Genomic DNA, 26,387 nt, shown 5'->3' on the forward strand with positions numbered 1-26,387 from the left:
TGCATCCCGGCGTGACAGGTGGAGGCGGCGCAGCCATCGGGCCGATGTTCCAGCGATTTCCGACGTCCTCGATTAAATCAGCTGAACTGATTAATTGGTCGACCTCTTGTTCCAAATTCTGAAATATTCATGTGTAAAAGGAGATACCCAGTCTGAAGACGACAACATCAATGTCCGATGCTCACCAACAAAACACACACACACTTTAGCCTACAGCGTATGGGTACACCTGAGGTCACCCTTGTAATCAGTGTAATGAGTCCAATGAATAAAAGCATGAAAACAATGAAATGAATCTTTAGTCCTTTGTGAGTATCTCTCCGACTATCTCTTACCTGGCTGAACCAAATAAATATGTACAATAAAGAATTTGATTAAGGACTCAGCTCTGCTACTGACTGTTATCTTTAGTGTCACGGCCATTTGAGGTCAACCTGTATTAAGCAATTCCTGCCCACAAGGCAGAAAGACTCCGAAACCAACACAACAATAAGCCTTGATGTAAACCTACTTCAACAAAGCGAACAAAGCCTGGATTCAGTGTTCACTGGCATTTTAGTGGTTTGGTTTTCAAGTTGCATCAGCAGCGACCCTTTTATCTAACTAATCTTTTTGGTAAAGACACAATAACGCAGAACATCAGAAACAACAGATGGTTTGTTCAATTAAAGCAAAACTACAATTTCATCATTTATAATATCCCCCGAAGTCAACGCTAAGATCAAAGAAAGAAACTTTTACCTTCAAATAAAGTCTAAACTAAAGACTAAACCATTGGCTTGTTTACAAACTGTGTTACCGTACGAGCTCTTGGGCTTGTTGCGTCACTGGAGCCCATTTTGTAATAATGCTCCCATGTATGTTAACAATTACTAAAGTCATAATAGAGTGTAGTTTATCTTCAAATTGTGTTTCAACCACTGTCAACTGTCACGCTGAGAACCTGTAAACCTGCAAATGTCTCCAGCTTATCGTACTGCCACGAATGTCTGGGGAAAAAAAAATGAGCTCCATATTAATTCAGTGGACCAAGCTGGAAGCCGATTGTTCTACTCTGCAGTTGGTTAAATGCAGAAAATACACAAATGACGAACAGCAAAGGCAGTTGTAGCATTAAAATGCAGAATTTAACTACAAAACAGCTGTGTGTCTGCGTCATCGTTTCCAAAAGTCTCAGTTTCTGCCCGTCCAGGCTAAAACGCAACCCTGGGTCGTTGCCTGTGTTTTCTGAAACTTCATTTTATGTATCTGATCCTGTTCTGTTTGCTCCGTCTACTCCGACTATAAAATTATATGGTTGGTCATTATAATTCTGATCAATGCCATATTTCCCCTAATTGAGCTTAATTTTTCCCAACAACACTTTCAACCAGAAAAGAAAAGAAAATCAACAAGTATAGATATTTTTTTTTTTCAAATTAAGAGCCCGTCTCCTCTTTTCTTGTGCTCATGTGATTTCTCTTGATCTCTGTCTAACGAACAGCCCCCGCTGCGTGAGACATTGCCCGGCCGCTGCAGCAGACGACGCGGACAGCATGAGCTGATGAGCACTTTGTTCCCATAGATGTAGGTCACTGGGCAGCACAGACCCGATGACTGAGACTCACTCCATATGCAGAGAGAAGATCAGATGATGTTTAATATGTCGTTTGCTCTATCGGCTTCATCGCCACATGCAGGCAGGTTGATAATGCATGTGCCGAGTGGCATCTATTTGTTCAACTGAGGCTTGACCTCTGCTTGTGAGGGGAGGGTGGGAGGAGAGAACGACAGTAATCGGCATCATTTGATTGCAGATGCACTGGGCAGCTATAAGCCAAATTAACTGAAACTATATTTATACACTAGTCAATAACTGCAACCTAGCTTTGCTTCCAAAGGTATGGAGGATATCATTAGCTGCATAGATTACATAGATTACAACATTATATAGGGCTACAGATTACATTAGAAAAGCCTGAAAGAGGAGGCTGGGTTAGCTTAGAGCTAATGTTAGCACCTCTATCTTGCTTGTACTGTAATACCAGAACTGGCTAACATTACAAGAACAATGCTGCTCCATTATTCCACTGTCTTCTTCACAAACTGGTTTTGCCTTGGACATGAAGCTTTAGTCTAAAACCTTTTAGCATGACGTCATGTGCGGCTCGTAGCCGTCACGTGCATATCTAAGAGGTTTTTTTTTGGCATGCTTCTCGTTTTAACACGAATCAGCTGGAAACATTTCAAAATTCAGCCGACACGATGACAGAGACGCAGAGTTCGTGTTAATGAGTTTGCTACAGCGGATAAAGCACGCCACGGACAGTCGTCATCTGATTCTACAAACTCAACAGGCTTTAGCTAGAAATGAGATTCCTGTTTTCGCTTTGCGTCAGTTGAAAATCAAAGACTTCTTGTTTCAAAATTAACCATGAATTTTGAGAGGGAAATTCTCCTCTGTTATCACTGAACTGCAAACATGCAGTGCTGAATTGGAAAAGTTTGAAAACCGTAGTAACAGTAACTAAGGGGAGCAGGGCTTAGCCAAAACCCTCGAAGAGCTCAGGATTGGCCGAAAGCCTGACTCTGCAAAAGTGTTCCAGAGATGTAAAATACACTTTGATGCCCACACACACACAGAAGCAGCATGCAGCAAATTCTGACACTTTAATGTACAGTCCTCAGGTGATGCAGCCTTGCTAATAATCATTAATCATTAAGTCATTAAGTCTGTTCTCTCAGACTTTATGTTCCCACATGTGCAACACTTAAAAAAACAATAAGCAAATAATCTCTGCTAGAGGCCGTCATGACAGCGTTTAAACCGAAGCATCTCAATACAAATGTACATAAAACGTCCCTGAATGTCTCGTTATGCTCAATCGTAATTTACTGTATGATTTTTTTCTGCACTAGATATCCAAGAGTAGGTGTCTTTTGTTCTGGAACAGATTTCTTCAACTATAAAAAGTGACAAAAAATGAAATAAAAATAAAAAATAATTTTTGTTTTCCCAACATGAGTTGTATTTGAACTCTGACAGTAAATGTTGAGAAGAGTTGACAGGCCAATGACAAACCTGACAACCTCCTATGACAACTCATCACACCGCCTCTCACTCCTACTCTCGTCTTTTTACCCTTTATTGCGTATTTTCTTTTCCCCTCATCTATTCATTCATGTTTCTGAGCCTCATCTGCACAGTTTGCATTCATCCTCTCATTTTCCCAACATGTAGAGATTAAAACTAACTGCTGATACGCTGGAGGTCACGCTGACATCACATTGCACTTTGTTTTGTTTGCTTTATTCCCTTTGGCTTTTTCCCTTCTCCCTTCTCCCCTCTTCCCTTACCTCACCCCTCTCTTCTCTCCCAGCCCACCTGATGAAATAAAACTCTCTCTCCACCTCACTCCAACACACCCCACCTTCTGGCCGCCTAACTCCTGATGAGTCACTCCGATGTAATTGCTCTGCCCGAGGTCGAATCAGGACCCCTCGGGCACAAGATAAGGCGCCTGAGAGAGGGAGCAAAACAAGGGATTTCATCATGCAATTTCACGCTAGCTACTTTGCAGTTGATTTCTGTAATTACAGGAGTTTGTCTTTACGTGTCAGAACGACCCTTAAAGATTAAATAGGTGTAGCAGATCTCTGGGTGTGCAGACCGGGTGACCCAAGAAGCGTCTGACTCTCCACAGCAGCGACCCTTTTCTGTCTCATGTACCCCCAACCCTCACTTCACTCATTCAAAATGGACGTAAACCCAGGCCCAGTTGCACACAGCTGCACAAACAGCACCGTCAGCGCAGCAGTGGCCGATAACGACATTGTAGCATCTCATTTAAATAGAAGATTCATTAGTAGACTAGAGGAAAATATACTGGATTAAGCCTGATCTTTGATTTTTAATATACCAGTCCATAATTCGATATAAATAAATTTGTCCTCCAATGAATATAACAGTACGTTATAGCTTACAGTCACTCGTAGAGCAACACAGTAATGAGACTTTAAGTCTGGCAGTTAGGAACCAGTCAACATCTCTTATTAATACCCCCCCCCCCCCCCCCAATCAAAGCAGCGTAGAACCGAGCCTGTTTAAATTGCATTTTATTTCCATATAATTGATCTATAAGTGTTAATTAGAAACTCTAGCACTCTTCCAGTGCCTTCCCTCTCTCCCTCCCTGGGAATCACAGCTGAGAGGAAGCAAAGGTCCTCATGTCAAATGCTCTTTGCAGTTTATCTCTGAAAACATTTTCATCGATTTCAACCTAAACTTTGCAAAGCACTTTTCCAACGACTTATTCGAGCCACTATTGCAGGATGCGGCATTATTGTAAGAGGTCAGCAGAATATGGCTTGCACAGCGGTCTCACAGCTGTAGTTAGGTCCCACACTCCAACACTAACCCTCTTATCTGACGTCTGACGTCATGTCCACTTGATTCCAGCTGAGATGTTAGCCTAAGGCAGAGAAATAAGACAAGAAAGAACAGACTGACCACTTTGCCTCGAGCCTCAGTGTCAGTGTGACATCTATCAAATGCAGTCTGAGGCTGCATTTGATAAATGGGTGAGATCTAATCTCATGCAGGACCAGATCTGACTTCAAAATACTTTCTGTAGTAAGTATCTGCTCCCCAGAAAAGGGAGAAAATGAAATCCGAATGAGGCCATTACCTGCAATCACACAGAAACACTGCACCTGCCTGTTGCCCGGGTAACTGAGTTACAGGAGTCGAAATGATGGAAGATGCAAATGACATGGAATAAAACAACTTTTAAAAATACCTGTGGCATTAACCTTTCCTTTCCGCCGCAGCGCCTACAGTTCACTGTCAATCAGGAAGAGAAGACGTAAGCAGAGGGAGCAGAGTATGCAAGAGGAGATTCAATTTTCTTTTTCTAATTCTGTCACTTTTTCATGACTACATAATTATGACTTAATTTATTAGTTTGCTAATGAAAAGAAACGAAAGGTCTACAGGCTTCCAGCTGTACATTCAAATGCACATGTTGAGTGCATTTCTTTTCTCATAACACATTTGAAAAGCTGATTTTTGGGGAAGGAACAAAACCATATATATATAATATATAATTTTTACATATATGTACATATAAAATAAAAATGTATATTTCATATATGGAAATTCAATATATGTACATATGTTACATTTGCGTCAGGGACATGATGAAGAACCGTGTGAGAATGCAACTAATGAAAAGAGCCAAATCAGCAGCTGCAGCAGAGAAGGAGCTGCTGATTGGTTGCACCACCCGTCGACCACAGCAAGAGTCCCAAATCAAACACACCTGCTGTGTTGCGTAACCAACAGGTGCATGCTGGGTCTGGCTAAACGCTGGATGCTAAAATGCCAACAATGTGACTCCGACTCCTTTTATTGGAGGACAAGTGAGTGTTCATAAAAATAAACTTTACAGCTTGTTCAGAACCTACCCACAGAAAAAAACATTTTGTAGACAGTGCTCCATTGTTTTTAGTTTGTTTTTGTTTAATTTTAGCATCATATTACAACATGTATTTCATCAGCAGGTTTAATCTTCACATACATGTGGCAAAAATAATAGTAGACCTGGTAATTTAATGTATTTCTACTTCAGAGATGATGATGTTTGGTAGAATAAAGTCCAATCAGCTTCAGAAAAAGCTCAGAAAGTGGGAAAGTATTGATGCTTCTCATTGCAATCGTCTGCGCACAGACACAGGCTTATGTAACCAACTGATAATTCTTGTTGATAGACTAAAAAAGAAAAAAAAAACATCTGTTACAAAAGCAAAATAAAAACATGGTGCGTGATAAACTTATCACAAGGCTGTCACGCAGAATAGACTCAGACTTCGAGCCTTTCATTTCTTTAGAGGGAGTTGGAAACTGAAGATAAAAACTTGAGTTTGAGACAACAACAATGATGTAAATGAAAATTAATTGTTTTTCCCAATTGTTAGAAAGTAGGTTAGACACAAAGTTGAAACCATTAAGTGTGTCATCAGTTTTTTGACGGTGAAAGACTTTGTCTTTTCAAAAGTGCAGAAAAGGAGCAGAGCACTACCTTTGCTGACACATCGGGTAACTATCACTTGTGACTGATACTGGTGCCGACATGAAACCTGAATGTTATTACTAAAGCGGTATTTTTATTCTTTTTTAATACCCGACTTTCTTTGAGGAATATAAACATGTTTTTCTACAAACTTTTTTTTTTCTGTTTTACAAAATAAGCCAAACTTCTAAAATGCATCAGAAACAGAAGTGCAAGAGCTTCACATAAAACACATCAATTAAAAGAACATATAATCAAAGTCACCAATTCTTTTCATTTGAATTTGCTGAGGGCCTGAGTGGATTTCCTTGCAGCAGTAGATTTCTACATGAACATTTTCACTGTTGACCAATGGAAAACTTCCCTTCGCTCTTCACAGTGCTGACCTTGGAGGGAATTCAGAGCTGCACAGTCCAAGTTGAGACTAGCGAGCTAGCGTAAAGAGCTATTGTGACCACGGCTGTGACTGAAATCAGTCCCTTATTCACTAGTCCTGATACTGTATGACAGACGCTCAATGGTCTGTAGTGAGCAGTCAATTGACACAATTTAAGACACTGACACTATAAAAAAACAAGCAGCACCTACGACCCATAATTACATTTTATTGTCAGGTGACCTCTAGTGGCCGTAACGGGAGCAAAGGAGGAAGTCAGGTGACGTAGTATAAAGAGCGACAAACTTTTGTCTTAGGTTGAAGTGAACGGGTGTATGATGTGCGTGCGCGCATCCCCAAACCTTCGCTAAAGGACATTTTGTCTCACTGGACTTCTTTAAATTTTAATTTTACACTCCCTCTGTTAGTGCATTACAAATTATGCTTTTATTATTCTAATTGGCACATCGAGTCCAGTGACCGCATGTGACATATCTTGAGTTTTAGTCAGCGAGGATAAGTGTGGGTGTGCAGAGCCTATTGTGTGTTCACTATTGAAGGCGGATGATGCTGTGCAGCTGCAGTCACTGGGTGCAGGCGGACACAAATTCGATGTAGGCGAGGAAAACTAGGTCAACTAACGTGTTTTCAACCATTTAAAATGGTTCAAAATAAGGAAAAATATTTGCACATATCCCAAGGCTTAATGACTCCACTTCTTCAATGTCCAGAGATAAGAGGAGAAAAGAGGAAAATGATAGAGAAAAACGGAGTCCTAAAGCTGGCACAGAAAAACACACAGCAACAATCCACACACACACAAGTTGATAGTTACTTTGATAGCTAGCCACAGCTAATGGGACTAAGCATCACGGATATGTAGCAAAGAAAAGACCGGAGGATCACTGGGAGTGATAGGACGGGAGATGAGGCCTCGTCACACAGGAAAAAGGAGAAAATTACTACGGTGTGATTCACTAACCCTCCCTGTGAAATTGATGGCGAAAGCAGCAGGACAAGACTGAAAGGAGATAAACAGCAGGAGGCACAGAGGGAGGAATGGTCCAGAAGTGAAATGAGAAAAACAGAGGAAACCAGAATGGCACTCACATTGTTAAGAGAAGAGGAGCACCGCTAAGAATACACAGCGAAACATTTGTAAGAGCAGATATTAAACTTAATCTCAACCTGGGTAACATGTTCAGGATGAATGTGAACGCCTATTCTGTCCCAATGCAGCCCACACGACCGGGCGGAGGGAAATCTTTCTGGTACACAGGAAGTGGTGTGTTGTATGTAACAGGCATAAGGCGTACTTTGAACCTCAGTCAGACGAGGAGTCCGTCGCGACCAAAATCGGCAACTAGCAGACGTATCAGAACGGTTAGCGCAGTTAGCATCTTTTGTTTATTCATGTTGTTCGTTAGCTTGTAACTGGCAGAGGCTGACACAGTGTTAGTGGTTGTGCTAATGCTAACCTGACATGATGGATTAGGAAGGGTTGCTTTTTGTCCCGATACTGAGACTGTAAACAACGACATCACAACATCAGTACACACACACACACACACACACACACACACACACACAAATAAAGAGAAGACAAGAAATTAGCTTGCCACATGATACGCGTCACCTGTAACTGTGGCCGCAGTTCTTAGTGGGATGAAATGACGTCATCAGCGCGGATGCCACCCCGGCAATCAGTGCACAGGTGTAATTAGCATCAGCAGCCACCGCGGTCCTCAAGCTGGAGCAGCGTCTACAGAGAGCGCTGCGCTGCGCTGGCAGGCAGTCCCTGTGACAAGGCGCATCTACACTTTCCAGAGGCTTTCAAAGACTCAACTTAGTCTGTAGATGAGTCACTATGCAGGCCACCCACACACACACACACACACACACACGCTGTAGCCCACACTGTGCAGGTGTTACTGAGGTCAGTTAATCCTGCAGAGCCGCTAACCTTCTCAACAGAGCGAGTCTACCAAGCCTAAATTGATGCCACTGTAGGTTGACTGTTGCCGGATTGGCCCAGTTCCATAATAAGGTCAACGTGTCACATCCATACTGTGGCACACTGACCCCCTGGCTCCGCTCAGGACAGGTTTTTAGCCTGGAAGTCTCTATAGCTAAAGCAGTGTCCACACGTCACTGATCAAAAGCCAAAGTCAAAAAAGGAAGACAGAACATCACTTAACCGATCGGCCTCCTCGACACTGATGAATAAAGACTTTTATCTCAATTTGTCCTCTGATTATTGTACATTCTGACAGCAGCTAAGGCATCGCTCCAACCAACAGGTCTGTGTGGGTGAGAGATCAGTGTGCCATTCATGGACAGCGCTCATGTCAGCGTCGTGAAAAGATAAAAGGTCAGGTAGAGTCAGTTGGGGGCCCACACGTCCTGATCTGTGCCAACACACATGCATGCACACACACACACACACACACACACGCACACACACACATCAAATTTTCAAGGAACAGACCTCCTGTCTCTGTTTCAGGAGGGACTCTGTGTTCAGTGCAAATGAAAAGGATACCTTCATTATTAAAGAACTAGCGAGGAGTCTTTCCTCTGTTATTTGATAGCATATCGTTAGCACATGCATGATCGCAGAGTTCATGTTTAAAGCACAGAGGTGGGGGATTAACTGATGCCTGAGCCTCTGGGTTCCAGTAGATTTTCTCTGGTAAAGAAAAAAATCTAAATTCTATGTAAAAAAATAATAACAATAATAATAATATTCCACTTTCAAAGTTACAACCACAGATGCTCCGTCCTCCTGCTGCTACTTTACATTTCATTTAGTTTTAGTCACATCACGCACATCGCCATGTAAAATTTAGGACTGATCAAGAAACGCATCAGGATAAAATGGAATCATACTATCACCATCACCTTTTTTTTTTACACTCCTCTAACATTACTTACCTCCTGCCATCACATTTCACTTCATATATCAAGAGCATTATGTACTTCTCTACCTCATCATCACCCCGTCTCGTCCTGCACTGAAGCTTTAGTGTTGTCCCTCATGTGTTAGTCACTTTGGATAAACTTTCGTCTGAGTACATGTAAATTTAAATGTTAAAACGCTGTCCTTTCCCAACCTTGGGGTAAAGGACACTGTGGGAGTTACATGATATGCAAATGAGGCTACAACCTGAGCTATGGTCCCCGGAAAACAGGGAAAAACTTAAAACATAAACATAAAAACATAAAAACTTGTTCAAAATAAATTGTTTGAATTACAGAATGAAACGTGATCTTTTAGCCTCAGCCTCAAGAAGAAGAACATCAGTGTCCCGTGTTTTGCCAACCACTCCCAACTCCTAACGCAGACTTTGTCGCACTTCACACTTCCTTCCTTTGCTCCCGCCTTAAACTGCTAGAGATTGCCAAACAATAAAAAATAATAATAATTGGTTGTAATAAGCTGCTTGCACCGATGACATATGGGCTCTTTTTTCTTTTTACAGGACAGTCTCATAATGCTGCTCCATAAAAGAGCTGCATACATGTTGCACCACCGGGTTAATTACTGGGTTGTGTTATACTGTATCTTCAGTTCAGACTCCAGTGGTCACAGCGTCCGGAGCTTCCACGGTCATATCAACCATCTCCTGTTACAAGCACATGGCCCTGAAGCTTCCAGCCTTACTGGCTGCAGCTCAGGACGAGCATGAAGAGCTGAGTCAAGCTGAATTGAGTCGAGTCAATTCACCTGCACTGCTTAAAGCTCAAAGCCAAACTTTGTCACAGTACTCAGGTGAGCTTGTCACACTGATTAAGATTGTAATGCTTCAATTTATATGGCTGGCAGTTAGTTTGGTAACATATCAAAAGGTGAGTGGGTGGGAGAAACGCTTTTGTCGGTGTTAAGACTTGCAAATATTTCCTGCAGGCAGAATGTGTCGAACTCGCAAAAACACCAGAATAAAAGATTAGTTGGTTAATTTTGGGTGAGCACTTCTATCAGGGCAGGTTTCACCTCAAACTGCTCCCTGCAAGCGTTAAAGAAAGACAGGAAGCTTCGGCCTCACTCGCCGGTCTTTGGCTACATTTGAAAGTCAAAGAATCCTTAACCACTTTTCCCTTTACCTCAGTGAAAAGCATCACGAGGTCAAGGAAAGATGTAAAAGATAATTCATAGGCTTTATGCAGCGCCAGCAAAAAGAAAAAAAAAAAAGAAGGAGACCGTAGCCTTATACGTGACTGGGGAAGGGAAAACGTGACTGAAAAGATTAAGCAGCTCCAGACACTAAACAGTGATGTAGAAATGCAAGACACTACCTCAATTCAAAGAGATAAATGGGCGGGCGGCTTTGAGGAAGTCTGAATTTAAATCAGAACTTTCAAATTACTGCAGTGTCCTTGAGAAGCAAGTTGTTAGCATAAATTCTTAAAGGACTGTCATTGCTAAAAGTTTATTGCTTGTCGAGTTCCTGTTGCCACCAAAGCTGCAACTAACAATTATTTATTACTGATTAATCTGGTAATATTTTTCATATTTCATCTTCAATGTCAAAAACAAAAACAAACACACTCCCAATGGTGAATATTAAAGCTGCACCAAATTTGTATTTTTATATACACAATGAACTATGGACAACAAATTATCACATGATATTGTAGTTGAACTTCAGCACATCGGAGAGTTTTAGCGTCTTTCAGCTCAGCGTTTTGGTTTTGCAGCCTGCAACTTTAATGTTTTGGTTCAGCGGGAGACTGGCAACCGGTGTCGTGTCGCGCTACAGCACTCCAACAGGACCACTGATCATGACATACAAATGAAATGTCTACCATAAAGACGTGGAGACATTAACTTAAAATCAGGTGAGGAGACCCACTGCTCTTCTCACCTGAGGAGCCGATCTCCGGAGCACGGTTCACCAAGGCATCATCTTTTTTCGCCATTGTCTTTGTTATAACAATTCTCAACCTCAACAAGTACTCTCTCCCCAGCCGTCGCACACACATGAGAGACAGTGACAGTCACAGCAAGAGATGAGGAAAAGGGGGAAGACAGGAAATACAAAACCGCCTTTTCTCTGGAGAAAAAAAAAAAGAAAGAAGGTGTTTGTTTCAGGGGCAGAGAGGCTGGAAATAGGACAGTCGTGCAAAGTGTCGCTGGGCAGCGTGTCAATACAAGCCAGCATGTGCCTAGCTATCGGCAGGTGTAGAGGTTGTAGATAGAAAATAATAGGGGTTGGCTATTTTGGTCTTGCTGGGGAAGCCGACTGAAGCATTTAGCTAAAGAGCCAAAGGAGTCAGGAGTTGGTGGATATCAAACAGAGCTAATGTGGGAGGGAATATTGGATTTACATGCAGAAGGTGAGCAGGAAAACTACTCAAAATTGATGATAATGTTGCCGTGTGTCTGCTTATGTTTAAATGAAGTACCTGTTCACAATAAAGTTCACTCTCAAAGATGATAAAACAGTGTTTGTTGTTTCTAAATGACCAAAAAAAAACAGTTAATGCAAGTTTAAAGCTGCACTGGTTTTCATTTTCATATTAACAATGTGTAATGTGAAAGTTGTTTCTCATAGCGATGAACCCACAGAGGATCAGCTCTCAGCTCTCCGACGCTTTTTCACATCTTTTAAGCTGACCGCTTTGGTTTGACAGAAACTGGAAAAAAAAGAAAAGTTCATTCTTCGATTCAAGTTGAAATATTCCAGCAGCATTAGCACTTACATGCTAAACCTTCAGGGCTATCAGGAGTGAGGTACCAGCACAGCGCACGCAGCACACGCAGTGCGACCAGCGTGACTTCACCACTACCTTTCATCAAAGCGTCATCAGTGTAAATAAAAATGTTCCTTGGACCGGGTGTACGGGAACGAAAGGTGCAAGTTAGCGCTCTAATGAAATATACTTCTCAAAATCAGCAGTTGCCATCACATGTGTCAGACATGTGTTCAGATATATTAGAAGTAACTGGGCTACAAGGCGCAGCCCCCGATACTCCCACCTTGCAGGAATACAACCTGGGACCTCAAACAGACAAGATGAAAAGATCTTTTAATACCCGTCTTTCTAGGTAAAGTCCCATCAGTCCTAACGCCATTTTCCACTTACAGTTTATCTTCCACTGGAATGGCAAAAAAAAAAAAAAAAAAAAAAATGCTGAAGGCACCTCAGAGACAAATAATTGGCTTCTCTTCTGTGACTCGAGAGCCCCCTCTGTATAATGACGTGTCCTGCTGGGCCGCGCAGGTGAGCAGTTAACAGACAATCTGGAAACGAAGCACATGCACCTGCTGAAGCAGCGAAGAGTAATTTCAAAAGCAGCGAGTAATCTGGGCTGATCGCAGCCGATGATCCTACAGGGCCGGGCAATTTTTATCTGACCTGGACAACAGGAGATAGTTATGAAAAGCAATTAACGTCGTAATAAGCAACAGGACACTGACAGATCACTCAATTATTCAATTGCAGCATATCTGCGAAGCTCTTGTGAATTTCGGTTTTCTATTCACTTTTATTCTTTGATGCATTTGTGCTGTGAGTTGAACTTGTACACTTATTTATTAGCAACTACATGACAATTAATCGAGCATGTGGAACAACACGAGTGCCTCGTAAAGAATGTGGATTTTTTCCTAATATGAGCGCTTTACCTTATCTGCTGTATTACGTAAAGCTTCAAGCATAATTAGACTGAAGTGCATGATTCACTCACTAAACTACATCTATGATGAACAATGTGACTTCAAAGTGTATGATTAAAGTCTGGAGCATTTCTGGAGGGACATGAAAGAGCAGTTTCTTTCCATGTCTTTGTGAGAAGGACACCTCAGGAGTGACTCTTTTACAGCGCAGTGTAATCAACGCAACCGAAAACACCAACGTTATTTACGGTCTGGTGCTGAGGGGCAAGATTATGTGATGTGAAGTCGATTAGATATTAACTATAATCGGCCCCGGTGATGATAGACATTTAAACATATCTGAGATATCCTGTCTGTAAAAGGCAACTCTATGTGATTAGGGCAGTTTTTATCAAGCTCAGTGACACTGTTGGGACAGCTTGCCTTGATTAGACAAAGACAGACTATCTGTGGACAGACACACACTTTTAAGTTCCCAGTGGCTCCTTCCACTGCATTAACCAAATTACTAGCCAAAGAGCAAGTGTTGCATCATTTCTGTTGCATTTCTACACATGCCCTATGCACACAACTGGCGAGGGGCTTCGGCAAGACTGATAAACAACTTGTGACGGTGCCCCAGCCAACTAGTCAGACTTTGTAATGCAGCGCAGACATTATCCCTCACTGGCTTCCCACCCAGAGCAAAATTGTGTTCCCCTTGTCAAGCCAAAATTAGAGCTGCCGATGATTTATGATGTAACTTATTGTGGTAAACACAAACAGCGATTCGTCGTGGAAAACATCAGGAGAGCTGCTGTTTCTCAGAACATCATGTCAGAAAAGGTTCTTAAATTGGGCTGAAAATACTTCGGCGTCAGACTTGTGTATCAACGAGCTCACAGAAGTCTCCAGAGAAATTCAGTCAACAACGTTGAGTTGAAAGGGCAGAGACACACTAGGCTGCTTTTACACTTCAATACATTTATACCACAGAACTTGTTGTACCCTACCAAAATCCAATAAGCGATACTGTTTCTGAAATTTCCAGCCATTCAATCACAGAATTTCCCCATAACTAAATTTCCTAAATTTCTTAACCTGATATTCTCGAGACCTGAGTGAGCTTGACCAGACAAAAGGTCTGGCTGCATGAAGTTAAGTACAGAGACGGTTAAACAAGATTACTTTGGAGCTTTGATATCTACAGTACGTTCTTACCACATTCCAGAAGAGAGGGTTGAAAACGATGGCGATCACAGCGATGCAAAAGCTGGAGTCGCGAAAGTCGACGTGTTTTCGTAGTTCTTCCATCAGCGTCAAGTCCATCTGAGAGAGAGACGACCACGTGGAGAATACGGTTGTGAGGAAAATGGAAAACACACACAAAAACATAAAAAACATTGTTTCATTTAAAGATGGATGGCCTATAATTCCACAGCTGGAAACAGATTTACGACCAAATTTTTGGCAAATTTGCACAGAATTTATAGAAAATCATCCACAGATCTAATGTTTACAGCTGTTGCGATTTTCTGTCTCTTCAGGGGGAGAGGAACCTTCAGCCGATGTTTCAGTCACTTTTCCACCTTTTGCAATTTTGTTAATTGAAAATGAGCAAATACAGTTGGATTGAAACACCACTGATCTGCTCATTTTTTATTTTTATTTTGTACATGTTTCAATCTCAAACATCTTTCTGTTACTTTTCCATGTTCTGTTATTCCCAGATTCGCTGCAGTTCAGATGGTGAATGACAGAAAGCAGCAGATACAGATACATCTTCTCGTTCTTCAGCGTGCCCCCCCCCCCCCCCCCCCCCCCCCCGTTAGTTTTCAACCTAGCCGGTTTTGGACTTACACAACATTTGCTCTAATTTTACCAATGTGTTTTTGACTAGCGTCTGCCGTGACAAATTACTGTTTAATAATACTACCCTTTTACTGCAGTATCAAATCACAGTGACAAGCTTTCACACAGTTTTTTTCATTGTGAACACGCGAAAAACTGATGACAAGCAACATGTGGCTTTTTAAAAAGCGAAGTGAGGCGTTAAAATGAATCATTTAGACCGATGTGAGGTGGAGCATCACAGACGGATTTACCCTCACTGCCACACACTCGGGCGCTCTGTGTGGTTTTTCAGTTTATACTGACGCCAGAGATAAACAGCAACAAAGTGTGTCTTTTACACCCATGCCCTCAGTTTGCTTTGGGTGTTTTATGTATTTTATATCAAAGTGATGGAACCAGAGGGGCAATACAGCAACAACAAGAAGAATTTCAAGTCATCTTACAATTTGAAAGTTTCATAATAAGTTTTTATATTTAACTGATAGAGAACTATTGTTTTTCCAGTGGGCAGTGCTGTAGAAAACCCATAGGGCTTATTGAATAAAAGACTGGGTGTGTAAAGTTGATATTTTATCCTTATGGTATTGCTAGAGGAAAGGTCTACATTACAAGAGCCTGACTGAAAATAGATTTTTAACACTGATGCCAATTTCAATATTTGAGAGTTTTAAAAATTTGATACCAATACATTAACCATTGGTCAATTCTTAACAGAAATGCACAAGATAAACAAGCTTTTATCATAAAGATCCTTTACATTCAGTTATGAAGAGCTGAGACCAGGAAAATAAACCTGCTTTATTGTGAATACCATAACTTTAGCAGAAACTACAACAATGAACTTTACTGTAATCATTATTATTATAATTGTTATTGATTTTACTAATTATTATTGGTTACTAAGCGAGGGTTTTCCTTTCTAGACAAAAACAAAGTGCAACAGGTACTGGGCTATATTATTTTTTTGATGGTTGCAATAGCGCATCGCCAATGAAGATGTAATTTTCTTTCATTAATTTATCCAGTTTTTTCCATTAACCAGCACGCTTTCATTTCTATCTATATAAAACAAGATGCAAGAAGTCATTTTCATACCACGGTTAATGTCATCAGATCGAAAATGCAATTTAAAGAAACAGGCCATCTTTAACCAAAGTGAACAAACGGCTACATTTATATCACCGAAATAAAGTAGTAAGTAGTAAATAAGTAAATTGACTTATTGCAACTGGTGGCAATGAAAATCCTTGCATTAATATTTCAAAACAAGGGTTTTACTGCTGCATTGCACAAAGTGATGATAGTGTATCTGTGGAGATTGGAAGGTTACTTGATGTCTAAACCTCAGTGAGATTTCTCAACTTTCAGTGGACTTTCAAGACAAAGATAATATAAAGTGTGTGTGTGTGTGTGTGTGTGTGGGGGGGGGGCAGTGCTGTATTAAGTGACTGGTATCACATATCATCTACAACGGCTATATGAGCAATGGGTCTATTACTGTAAACCTATTTAGCATGTTATTTAATTGTGTGCGTCAATTATAGGCCGCCATCTGAACTGCCTCTGGGGTGCTGTCCGGGGTTCTGGCCTCAGATCAGTTTCTCTCATCTTTTTTTTTTAAGCGATACAGGCGGACACAGTAACCGTGTTGCGTTTAATGAGCGTTCTGACCTTGAGTAAGAAGCATGCAAGTAACTGAGTGGAATAAGGACGTTTCCACTGCTCAGTGTGAACTGCTGCAGGCCAGAGGAGGTGGAATAGCAAGATAGATTTCAGATTTGAGCATCTTTCTCATTTTACACCTAAAGGATGAGAAAAAAAAGCCTAATGCCTAATAAAGCCTAAAAATATATATTTAAAAAATACCACATAAAATATATTAAAAGATTTTGTGTCTGTTGATTGTGTTTGGTGGTTTAGTTTTTGTCGTCAAAGAAAAGAATAACATTACCCTGCTTGTTTTAAATTTCTGTTAAAAAGATGAGTAAAACTGCAATGAATTCTCAATTACTTGATTAGTTGATATACAGAAAATCAATCAGCAACTGTTTTGTCAATTGAACAAATATTTGATGTTTCCATCCATAAATTTTATCATGCTTTTATATTGAAATAAAACAGCTACTTCTATATTGTCTTTAGTTGGGAGTTGTATTGTACTGCTTCTGTATGTGCGCTCTGAATTAGCAGAACATGCTTTTATTTTGGAAAATAAAAGACTGAGTTTCCGGCTGTCACGAGCGCGGCAGCGAGGCAGACTGGTTTACTCCGTCAAACCGCGACCCGCAGCTTCAGTGACCAGCTGTTGCAGCCTAGACGTGTTAAAGTCGGAGATGCAACACGACAGCTTCGTGTTTTAACACTTGTAGTTTTTTTTACCTTGGAGTAGTCCACGTTGTTGAGTCCTCCGCAGCAGTCCAGCGGCACACGGTGACTGTTTGTAGCGGGATTATTGTTCCGCACAGCGGCCGTGTCGCAGTCGCTCATGCACAACCGAGTGAACAGTGGCGGACCACCAGCACCCACCTATGTCTGTGCAAGAGAGCGAATATTGCGCAACATTAAGTGCAAAGTTCTTGTTTGTTAGTGAAAGATGGGGCGCGTTTGCTGCGGAGAACCTACACACGTCCAAATAACCTCTAAACCCTGCTCATTGCATTCTGGGAAATGTATTTCACACTTCAGTTACTTGGGTTAGAGTCAGTTATTAGATATTTCACACGGGCAGTTCCTTTCTGCTCACCCAGTAATGACCCCAAAGCTTCATCTTCTGTACCTGCAGCTTCACATGGTGACGTGCAGGATTTAGTTTCTTCCTGCATTAGTTTTCTCCTCGGTAGTAAATCGGTAGTGTGTCGCTCTGGAGTGACATCTGCTGGCTGAAAACGGCCTTGTGCTGTGAGGAGGAGAAAGCGAATTAGCAAATTACATCTGTTCAATCAGTACATTTATTGGCATCAAGTCGAAAAACAGCTCAACCTATGACCGTGTAAATAAAGCCTGCAGGAACTCTTGTTAACCACTTTTTAATAAGGGAACCAACACTGGACAATAATGTAGATTATTGATGTTTCTAGTCTTTTTACAATGTTTGTCATCATTAATCATTGTTATCGTGTGAACATGCTTTTCCATTTGTAGCCAGATCATTTAATTCAGTGTACAGTTGAGACTTTTCTCCTTCCTCTTCTTTCTCCTCGTCTTCTCCCTGCATCTCTGTTCCCTTCCCTCCTTCACTCCACTCTCTTTTCATGCTGTTTTTTCCCCACTTCAATTTCAATTTTCTTGACTGCACTTTTCTCTTTATTTCCTGTTATCTCATTACCAAGTCACAGCTCTTCCTCCCTCCTCTTCTCTTTACTTTTCCTCTTCATTCCTCTTTCTGCTCAACTCCTCCTCTATTTTAATCCTTCAGTCCTTTCCTCTCACTTGCACCCTAATCCTGAAACCTTCCTCTCCTCCACCATCTGCTGTCCTTCAGTCTTTGTAATGTCTTCTCCTCTGCTCTTTTCCCATCTTTTCCATTCTTTCCTTCCCCTTTCTACTCTCTTCCTCTCCTCCCCCCCCCCACTGTTTGTTTGGAGTCGATCAGTTAAGTAGAAGACGCCCCATGTGGAGGCAGAAATGGAGAGAGCGTTTAAAGCCTCACAGCTCCCTGACCGAGCATACTGTCCGGTCATCAGCCGGCACGATGTCGGAGCCGAGAACTTTATCATGTAAAATATAACGGGCATGACATCCAGCCAGCAGGTGAAGATTACGGCTGTAATTGAGACTCTCTCCTCCGTCTTGCCTTTCCTCTCACTTGCTTCAGTTGTACTCTATACATCCCAGCAGAAGGAAAAAAAAAATCCACTCACTGGTTTTTTCAGTTGTTATTGTGGATCAAGCTCTCTGCATTATCAGGGGCCGTTCTCCAAGGCTCTTTATAGACTCTTTTCATTCTTATATATGTGCTTGAAGGGACAGCAAAAGGAATAACATCAGATAATCAATGTGCTTCATATTAACAATAGGTCACATGACTTCTTGGATGTAAAGGGAATTGCTCATATAGTGACAAATCTGATGATAATTTTGAGCTGACTCTGCATTTACACTAAAATCAAGAGAGCTTTTTTTTTAGCATCTTTCAGCTCATTGTTTTGGTTTCCTGCCCTACAACTTTACTGATTTGGTTTCAGTCTTTTTGCTTTCTTTGTTATTTTTGGCTCTAGTTCTGATAAACCTGCTGTACACTACCTGCACAGCACCAAGGGACCGACACACAGCCCAGTATTTCCCTCAGGAGTTCGCAGGGACCACAGAGATTGATTAAATATTGGATATTAATCTGCCTGTTGGACAATTCCAAATATAAATGCTAATGTTGCTCCAGGTATGTTTTTGTAGCTTGTTTATGCTGCCCTGAGTGGCCCAAAAATATCAGGTACTGTCTCTCCAGATAATTTCTCTTTGCCGCATGTCGGGTGAATAAAAGAAAGGAACATAGATAAATATCTGTTCATAATAAGAATAATGAAAAAATAATGTGAAAAACTCAGCATTTAAGAGATTATAATTAATTTGTCAAGAAATTTAAAAAAAAATCTCATTGTCCTAAATTTAAATCCCTAAACATCAGAGGCACCTGAACCCTTTTGACACTTTTTCAATTTAATGGTAAATGCTATGAATGAATGGTAAAAGAAAAAGATAAATAAAGACAGTCTTGTGAGATGTATCCTGCTGCTCATTTTTCTGGGGTCCACACAGTGAAAGACGAAGCTCTTCAGTTGCGAGGAAGTCGTTCTTGGTGAGGAAGCAGCAGCAGCAGCTTGCATCACTCTGAACCTTTAAATCAGCGTTTTGAACTGAATTTTAGCTGCTGCTTCTCACAGAGAGAATGAACTGTAGTGAGGCGGCCTCATCTTGAGGTGGAATGATTTAAGGTTCACTTAAATAGGCTAGGTCTTTACTGTTTAACTACTGTAGGAAAGGGACCTTTTATAACCAGTATGAACTAGAGGAATAATTACAGTCACCAAAACTTGTTTCACTGTGGGCGTCTGATAGACAGACAGTCTGTGTTGATGAATTTAAATGTTCCAGCCCTCTGGACCCTTTATGCAATCTACAGAACAGCTGCCAAGAAGATTCACAGGCCCTGGATCCTACGGTAACATAATCACTGCTTGGGTTATATTCACTTGAAACCTTTCTTTTAATGAATAAAGTAGCAGGTTTTACTATTTCATGCATTGTTGTACAAATCATCAGAGTTGCTCTGTTTACTCTGTTTGCTGCATAATTCTGGTAGATAGTGACATGGGCTGGATGTGATGGTGGGTTCTTGTGGGCCAGTCTGAGTCAAAGGACCCAGGCCGGTTTTTATCACCACTCTGCCCCTGGATGGCGGCCTTCACAGCACAGAGACCAGGGCCAGAATATATACTAGGTGTTTTCAAGTGCTCTCATTGGCTCTGACCTCTGACCTCTCTGTACATTTGGCACTAGGGGGTGCTGAAGGCGATCAGTGGAATCTGTCATTTTTAATATACAGGTTTGACTCACTCCTTTACATCTATATTTCTCCATGCAGACTTAAACAGTCGAGATACACAAAGCATTTGTTATTTGCCTGCAGACAGACAGACAGACAGACAGACAGACAGACAGACAGACAGACAGACAGACAGACAGACAGACAGACACGTAATCAAATGTTTTGCAGGGCCCGTCAGTATCTGTCCAGTTTGCAGGACACACAAACCGTTTCCACATACAGTTAAACATTCACATGGCTGACTGTGTTTGCTTTTCCGTGGATTAGACAGGAAGAGCATGTGTTGTGTTTTCATTCACACAATCAAACACACACGCACGCAGGCAGGCACACACATCCATGCAAGCGTTCACTCACACGCACACGCACACTCACACACACACACGCACACACACACACACACACACACACACACAGACTGCAAATACTTGAATAATTGAATTATCATTGAAATAGAAAAACAGGACTAAACAAGAGAGGGGAAATCAAAGATAGTTGTCCTTGTCATGCTCTTATTTTATCTCACACTTAAATCAATACACTGGAGCCAAATCCAAAGTTTAAAATTAAAGCTGGAATGAAACAACTGAGCTGTTGTCAGATGCTGCCGAGAGAAAAGATTTGTTATTAAGTGCAACTTTGTTGGTTCTCCATTGTACTGAGCGTTCTATCATTTGCTGCATGCCATCCGAACACTGCATTACCATATCTGAGCAAAGCATACGAGACTATCATCAGCACTTTATCTGTAAGGTTACGTTTGATAATAAGGGAGAGAATGACTTTCAGCTCGTCAGACATTTTCTTGGTGTTAATGTTATGCGCCAAAAACAAATAAATGTAGAGCTCAGAGCTCCACCAAGGCCAAACAACATCAACAAACGAAGAGTGAAGAAGAGTGGGAAGAAAAATTGGCCCTGGGCTTTTGACTTGGTTTGTCCCACCAGAACCCGCCTGGAGACACCATCACCGACAGCTCATGTCACACTTTACAAGAATCATGTAGTAAATGGAGGATAAAGTAATCATGAGGACTTTTAGAACAATACAATGAAATGGAACAACCGGCATATTAAACTTTGTGTGAACCCACACCACACATAAACACAGCTGCACAAGCGCACACACATCCAACACACACAGGCATGCATGCGCACATGCACATGGTGTTCGCCGCAGGTAAACACTGTCTATCAAAACAGCTGCTTGGCGACATGATTTCCTCCAGCTTCCTCTTCTGTTCACAATCGCACGCTTTTAAAGAAGACGAGAGGCAGTGGGAATAAACAGCAGCGGAAGGCTCTACGTTTTGCCCTCCCACAATCCCTCTGTCCCCCAGTGAACGCACTCAATCATCAGAGGCAGATGACAAACAAGCCTGAACACATATGGACAGTATTCTCGTAAAGACACATGGAACAGACAGGTGAATGGCACTTGGTCACTATCACTTTCACTCAGTCAGCGCACGTGCAGTCACACATGCCGAGCACTTGACAGCCAGTAATATCATTTCTGCTTTTCATGTCAGCAGAGAGAACATTACAAACCATTTAAACTGTCTTTTGAAAAAACTTCAAAACTGGATGTAATATTTACCAGGTTTTAATGTTGGAATACTTTCAATGTGCCATGTCTAAAATATATTAATTATCATAAGGATTGTTATAACAGCTCGTGTCATGGCACAGTTGATGCTCAGCTTTGAACAGCTAGATGCTAATCAGTCAATCAAGTCCTTAAAGCTTTTAAAAGCTTATCTAAACCATTAAAAAGTTTAATAAAGAAACAACTTGGAACTTATAACTACAAGTACCTACACATTGACAGCAGACCAAGACCAAGGCTCTATTTCCTGAGGACGCTGACATCCTTCAACATGTGCAGCAGGATGTACTCTGCCAGTAATTGCCTGTAGTCTGCTGGGAGAGCAGCATCGGAACCGATGACACAAAGACTGAATAACCTGATCAAGAAAGCCTGCTCTGTGATTGGCCGCAAACCAGACACTTCTGAAGTGGTGGCGAATAATGGCGAGACCGTCCTCCTGTAAAAAACAAAAACAAAACAAAAAACGAGCCAGTAGGTCGTTTGTGCAGCGGGATATTACGACCCATTGTTACTCTTGTTGCTAGGCGACATCCAGTGGCGAGCAAAGGGAAAAGTGCGGTGACGTAGTATAAAGAGCGACAAAGTCCACGTCAGGAGGAGGCTATGGTGGATGGATGGGTATGACACAGGAGAGCGGTGTGTTCGATTCCCACGTGACACCAGCAGTTTATATGTCGTTTCTTTTATCCATGAGCGTTCAACAAAGTTAACCACGTTGTTATTATTGTAACCATGACTACAAAGATCGTCTAAAGTTGAGGAAGTGCTTATTTTAAACCATAATCACAATCCCTTCCTGAACCTCACCGAGCCATGACCGTTATTACAGTAACCACAGCAACGATCGGTGCGCCATTCCCGGTACAGTCGCGTGGTTTATTATGGTAACCAGGACAACCGAGGTCTGGTACGCATGCCGCCACTCCAATGGGTCGTATCAGAGGGTTGATATATGGTTGTTTAGGTCGGACGTTTTGGTGTCTCGACAGGTACTGGAGCAGCTCGTGTCACGAGGGCGGACACAGGAACTCTGTCCCGCCCACAACAATAACTCTTTACAACTCTGAGTCTCTTATCTCAGCTTCCTCACTGTTTCAGCTCAGCCCACGTGCTCAAAAGGCCACTCCAGGACTGGAGCCGCCGAGCCTGTGTACACATCGTACGTATGATAATGCGTTGCAAATGAAACAAGACATTCAGTTTAAATATTAATTGCTTACAATTTCAGTTAATGAGACTTAATTCATGACAGGAAGCGGACAGGAAAATGAACAAGGGGTGCATTTTGAAAGAGGAGGTGACACCAGAAAAAAAAAAGAAAAAGAAAGTGACATAATCTTCTGATGACTTCACTGAAACATTCATGATCGGGGGATCTATTAAATTCAATGTGCTCTCTCACTCATTCGGTTAAGTGTGTGGGTGTAGGGTCTAAAGCACAAAGCCCTCGGCTGTACTCCGAGGTTACCTGCTCTCTTTTTAAAGTGCAAATTTCAGTCAGTCTGCGTTGCTGCAGACAGTCAACAGGTTCATGAAACCTAAGACAATGAACAGAGCTGCCATGTTGCCAGTAGCTGCAGCAGAACAAAAAGGCCTGAATAAAAGATGAACACGCTTGATCCACCAGCACATTTTTAGCCGCCAGGCTCTGTCCATAAACTAGATTTCACTATCGCATTCTTTTACTCTGCTCCCTGATTTCCAAAATCAGAGATTAAAAACAGGAATAGTGTAACATGAACACTTGTAGTCACAAAACCTACAGAGAGTTGTCACGCTACTCTGCAGTTCACCTCAGCTACAAGGAGCATTTTAGCATCTTTGAGCTCCCCGCTTTGGTTTTACAGCCTCCAACTTTAATGCTTTGATTTATTCTCATTGTTCTCATTAAACTGGTTTCCAGCGACAGGTGGCAGCTGTGACAAACTCTAAAACACCAACTACTTGTCCAGCACCAAACAGCAAACAGACTAAAGGAAGTTCTTTTTTGGACTGTTAGAACTAATTTAATCTTTGTGAACTGAACTCTGAGCTAACTCTTGTGAGGTGTGAACTTGCACAACACTGTCCGTACTGAAAATAGTCAGTCCTTCCACTTATCCATCCACTGTGCCTTATTTAGCATCATAAATCTATTTTCCAGCTACTTTCCCATCCATCAGTGATCAATTTATCTATCCACCCTATCCATTCACTCCACTCATCCACCCATCCATCCTTCCATCTGCAGCCAGTTATGAAAACTGGTCTGAGCTGAACACCATTAGTTCCAGGCTCTTTTCCCAGAGACACGATGAGCTTTTGCCAGAGGAGCTCGCTTTCTGCCAGGCAGTCCATTGCACAGTGTCAGACCACCAGCGCTATAGATCTCAGTGGTGAGGAATCAGATAAGGCAGCACAGGAAATTGACAAATTGATATGTCAATGGAGATCGTCCTCTTGTTTAAAAACCTCATCACTGACTGGTAATGTACATCTCATCCACTGAACTGTAACTTACACAGAGAGCCAAGAAAAAGAACACATTGCTCCCTAATACACACACACACGACACTTAGTTATATTTGGCAATGTGATATTTACCATCAAGATGCACCAAGATGTACCGATAGTCTATATGTGTTGAGGAGTTTCTTGTAAGCCAGGAGGAAGGGCGTCATCGGGTTAAACATATCAGGCTTATGATGTGTAGTAACGGATGTTGTTGTTTTGGTACAGGAGGTGGCAGCACGTGCTGCCCACTCTTCCTCTTTCCTGTTGGCAAGTACACAAACAAACAAAGAAAGCTTCATTAGATTTAAGTTGCAACGTGCTGCTACAATGATGCAGTAGAGGGTTAATGTCATTCTTTATTTATTCGGAAGAGTGTTCATCAGTTTAAACCAAACCGCTTCCCGAAAAGATAGAGCAACTACAGATGGAAATCACAGTGACGGGTGCGTGGCAACTGCACTAACATCACAATTAAAACCACAAAACAATAATTTGCATTAAAAAAAAAAAATCCATTGATGGAGTGTTAAAATTATGATTACAACTGCAGAAAAAGGGACCTTTAAATACATAATTAAAAAGGACAGTAATAAAAACAGGCTGTACAGAATGGTTCAACACTCAACATCAGCCTATATTCATTTAGGTAACAGGTAAATAAAGGTCAAACTAATTAACGAATGAGTTTCACTGCTCTTCTTGATTTATGGCTATAATGTCACCAACCATCCACCTAATGTCTTTGCCCTTTTATTAATAAATCTTCCTGATATGCATCAACATTATAGAGGGAAAACAGTGTGTGTTGTTTCAAGGTACATTTAAAGGGAAAATATAATAAATCATGTTACGTTTTGGTCATTTTAGTTATTTTTAACCATTATTTGTCTGCGTTACATAGAACTGTTACTGCTTCTTTCATTCCCCTTAAAATGTATTTACTGTCTTTCTTTATACTCTGACAGTTTGACTTTAGAAAAAAGGAACAATATTTTTATTTTATTTTAAATCAGTTTCCAGCAGCAGCAGCCACAAAACTTCCTTTTGAGTTAGTGACAACCAATCACTAATCATGTTTCTCTGAATCTCACTATATCAACTTAAAAAAATGATATGTCAGTGTTCTGTTTAGTGTTTTTCCACTGATCACAGAGCTGGATTTGTACTTCTGCAATGCATGGCTGCACACATAAGGTGCAATGTGCTGGCATGTCCCTCCCCATAGAAAAGCTCACCTGGACCCACCATGCAACTTTGCAGGATTTGGTTTCTCTAAGTGTATACCTGAAATCTGCTATATTTTTAATTCAGTCAATCATTAGAGAGACTCAGAGACTCTCTTCTGATTGGCTTACAGACCTAGTGATGCAAGAGCTAGAGAGGCTTGAGAGAGGAGATGTAAAACTACATTGAGATGTTTTTTTTCCCGCTTAAAACCACAAATATATCTTCTTATGGATATCAAATAAAACACAGGGAAAGTATAAAATATGGGAGTACTTCTACATTAGAGTATTGCTACTTTTACTCCCCCCCCCCACCTGCCCGCACCTCATTACAGTGTAAATGAGGCGAGCTGCAATTGAACCCTGTATGTAAACAAAGAGTCGCCCGTCACTGTGAATCGATATGGCTGATGGCTGTTGCAGGATAGAAGCAGGGGATTGATGGGAAATGACAAAGGCAGGACATCTGTACACAACAACGCTCGTGTGGAATCATTAACTGTCACGTGAAGAAAAAAAAAACTGCCTGCATATGTTAGTTACAAGCTGAGGCTGAAATGGCCATTTCCAAATATGAACAGCAAGTCAAAGTTTAGATCCTCAAAGCCCGATTCTTTCACAAATGAACTATAA

General features: G+C 41.4%; 1 protein-coding gene across 1 annotated transcript in view; it reads right to left on the minus strand.

The window, feature by feature from the left end:
• The window catches only part of pemt (phosphatidylethanolamine N-methyltransferase), a 52,484-nt gene extending 34,974 nt beyond the window's left edge, over window positions 1-17,510 (minus strand). Inside the window, exons 1-2 of the mRNA XM_022743072.1 lie at window positions 17,259-17,510; window positions 14,247-14,354 (exon numbers count right to left, since the gene is read on the minus strand). Coding sequence (XP_022598793.1) covers window positions 14,247-14,354; window positions 17,259-17,366 — 216 coding nt within the window. The 5' untranslated portion in view covers window positions 17,367-17,510. The remainder of the gene's footprint in view (window positions 1-14,246; window positions 14,355-17,258) is intronic.
• Between the last annotated feature and the right edge of the window lie 8,877 nt (window positions 17,511-26,387).

Source organism: Seriola dumerili, unplaced genomic scaffold, assembly GCF_002260705.1.
Source record: "Seriola dumerili isolate Sdu_G_001 unplaced genomic scaffold, Sdu_1.0 BDQW01000068.1, whole genome shotgun sequence".
Lineage (NCBI taxonomy): Eukaryota > Metazoa > Chordata > Actinopteri > Carangiformes > Carangidae > Seriola > Seriola dumerili.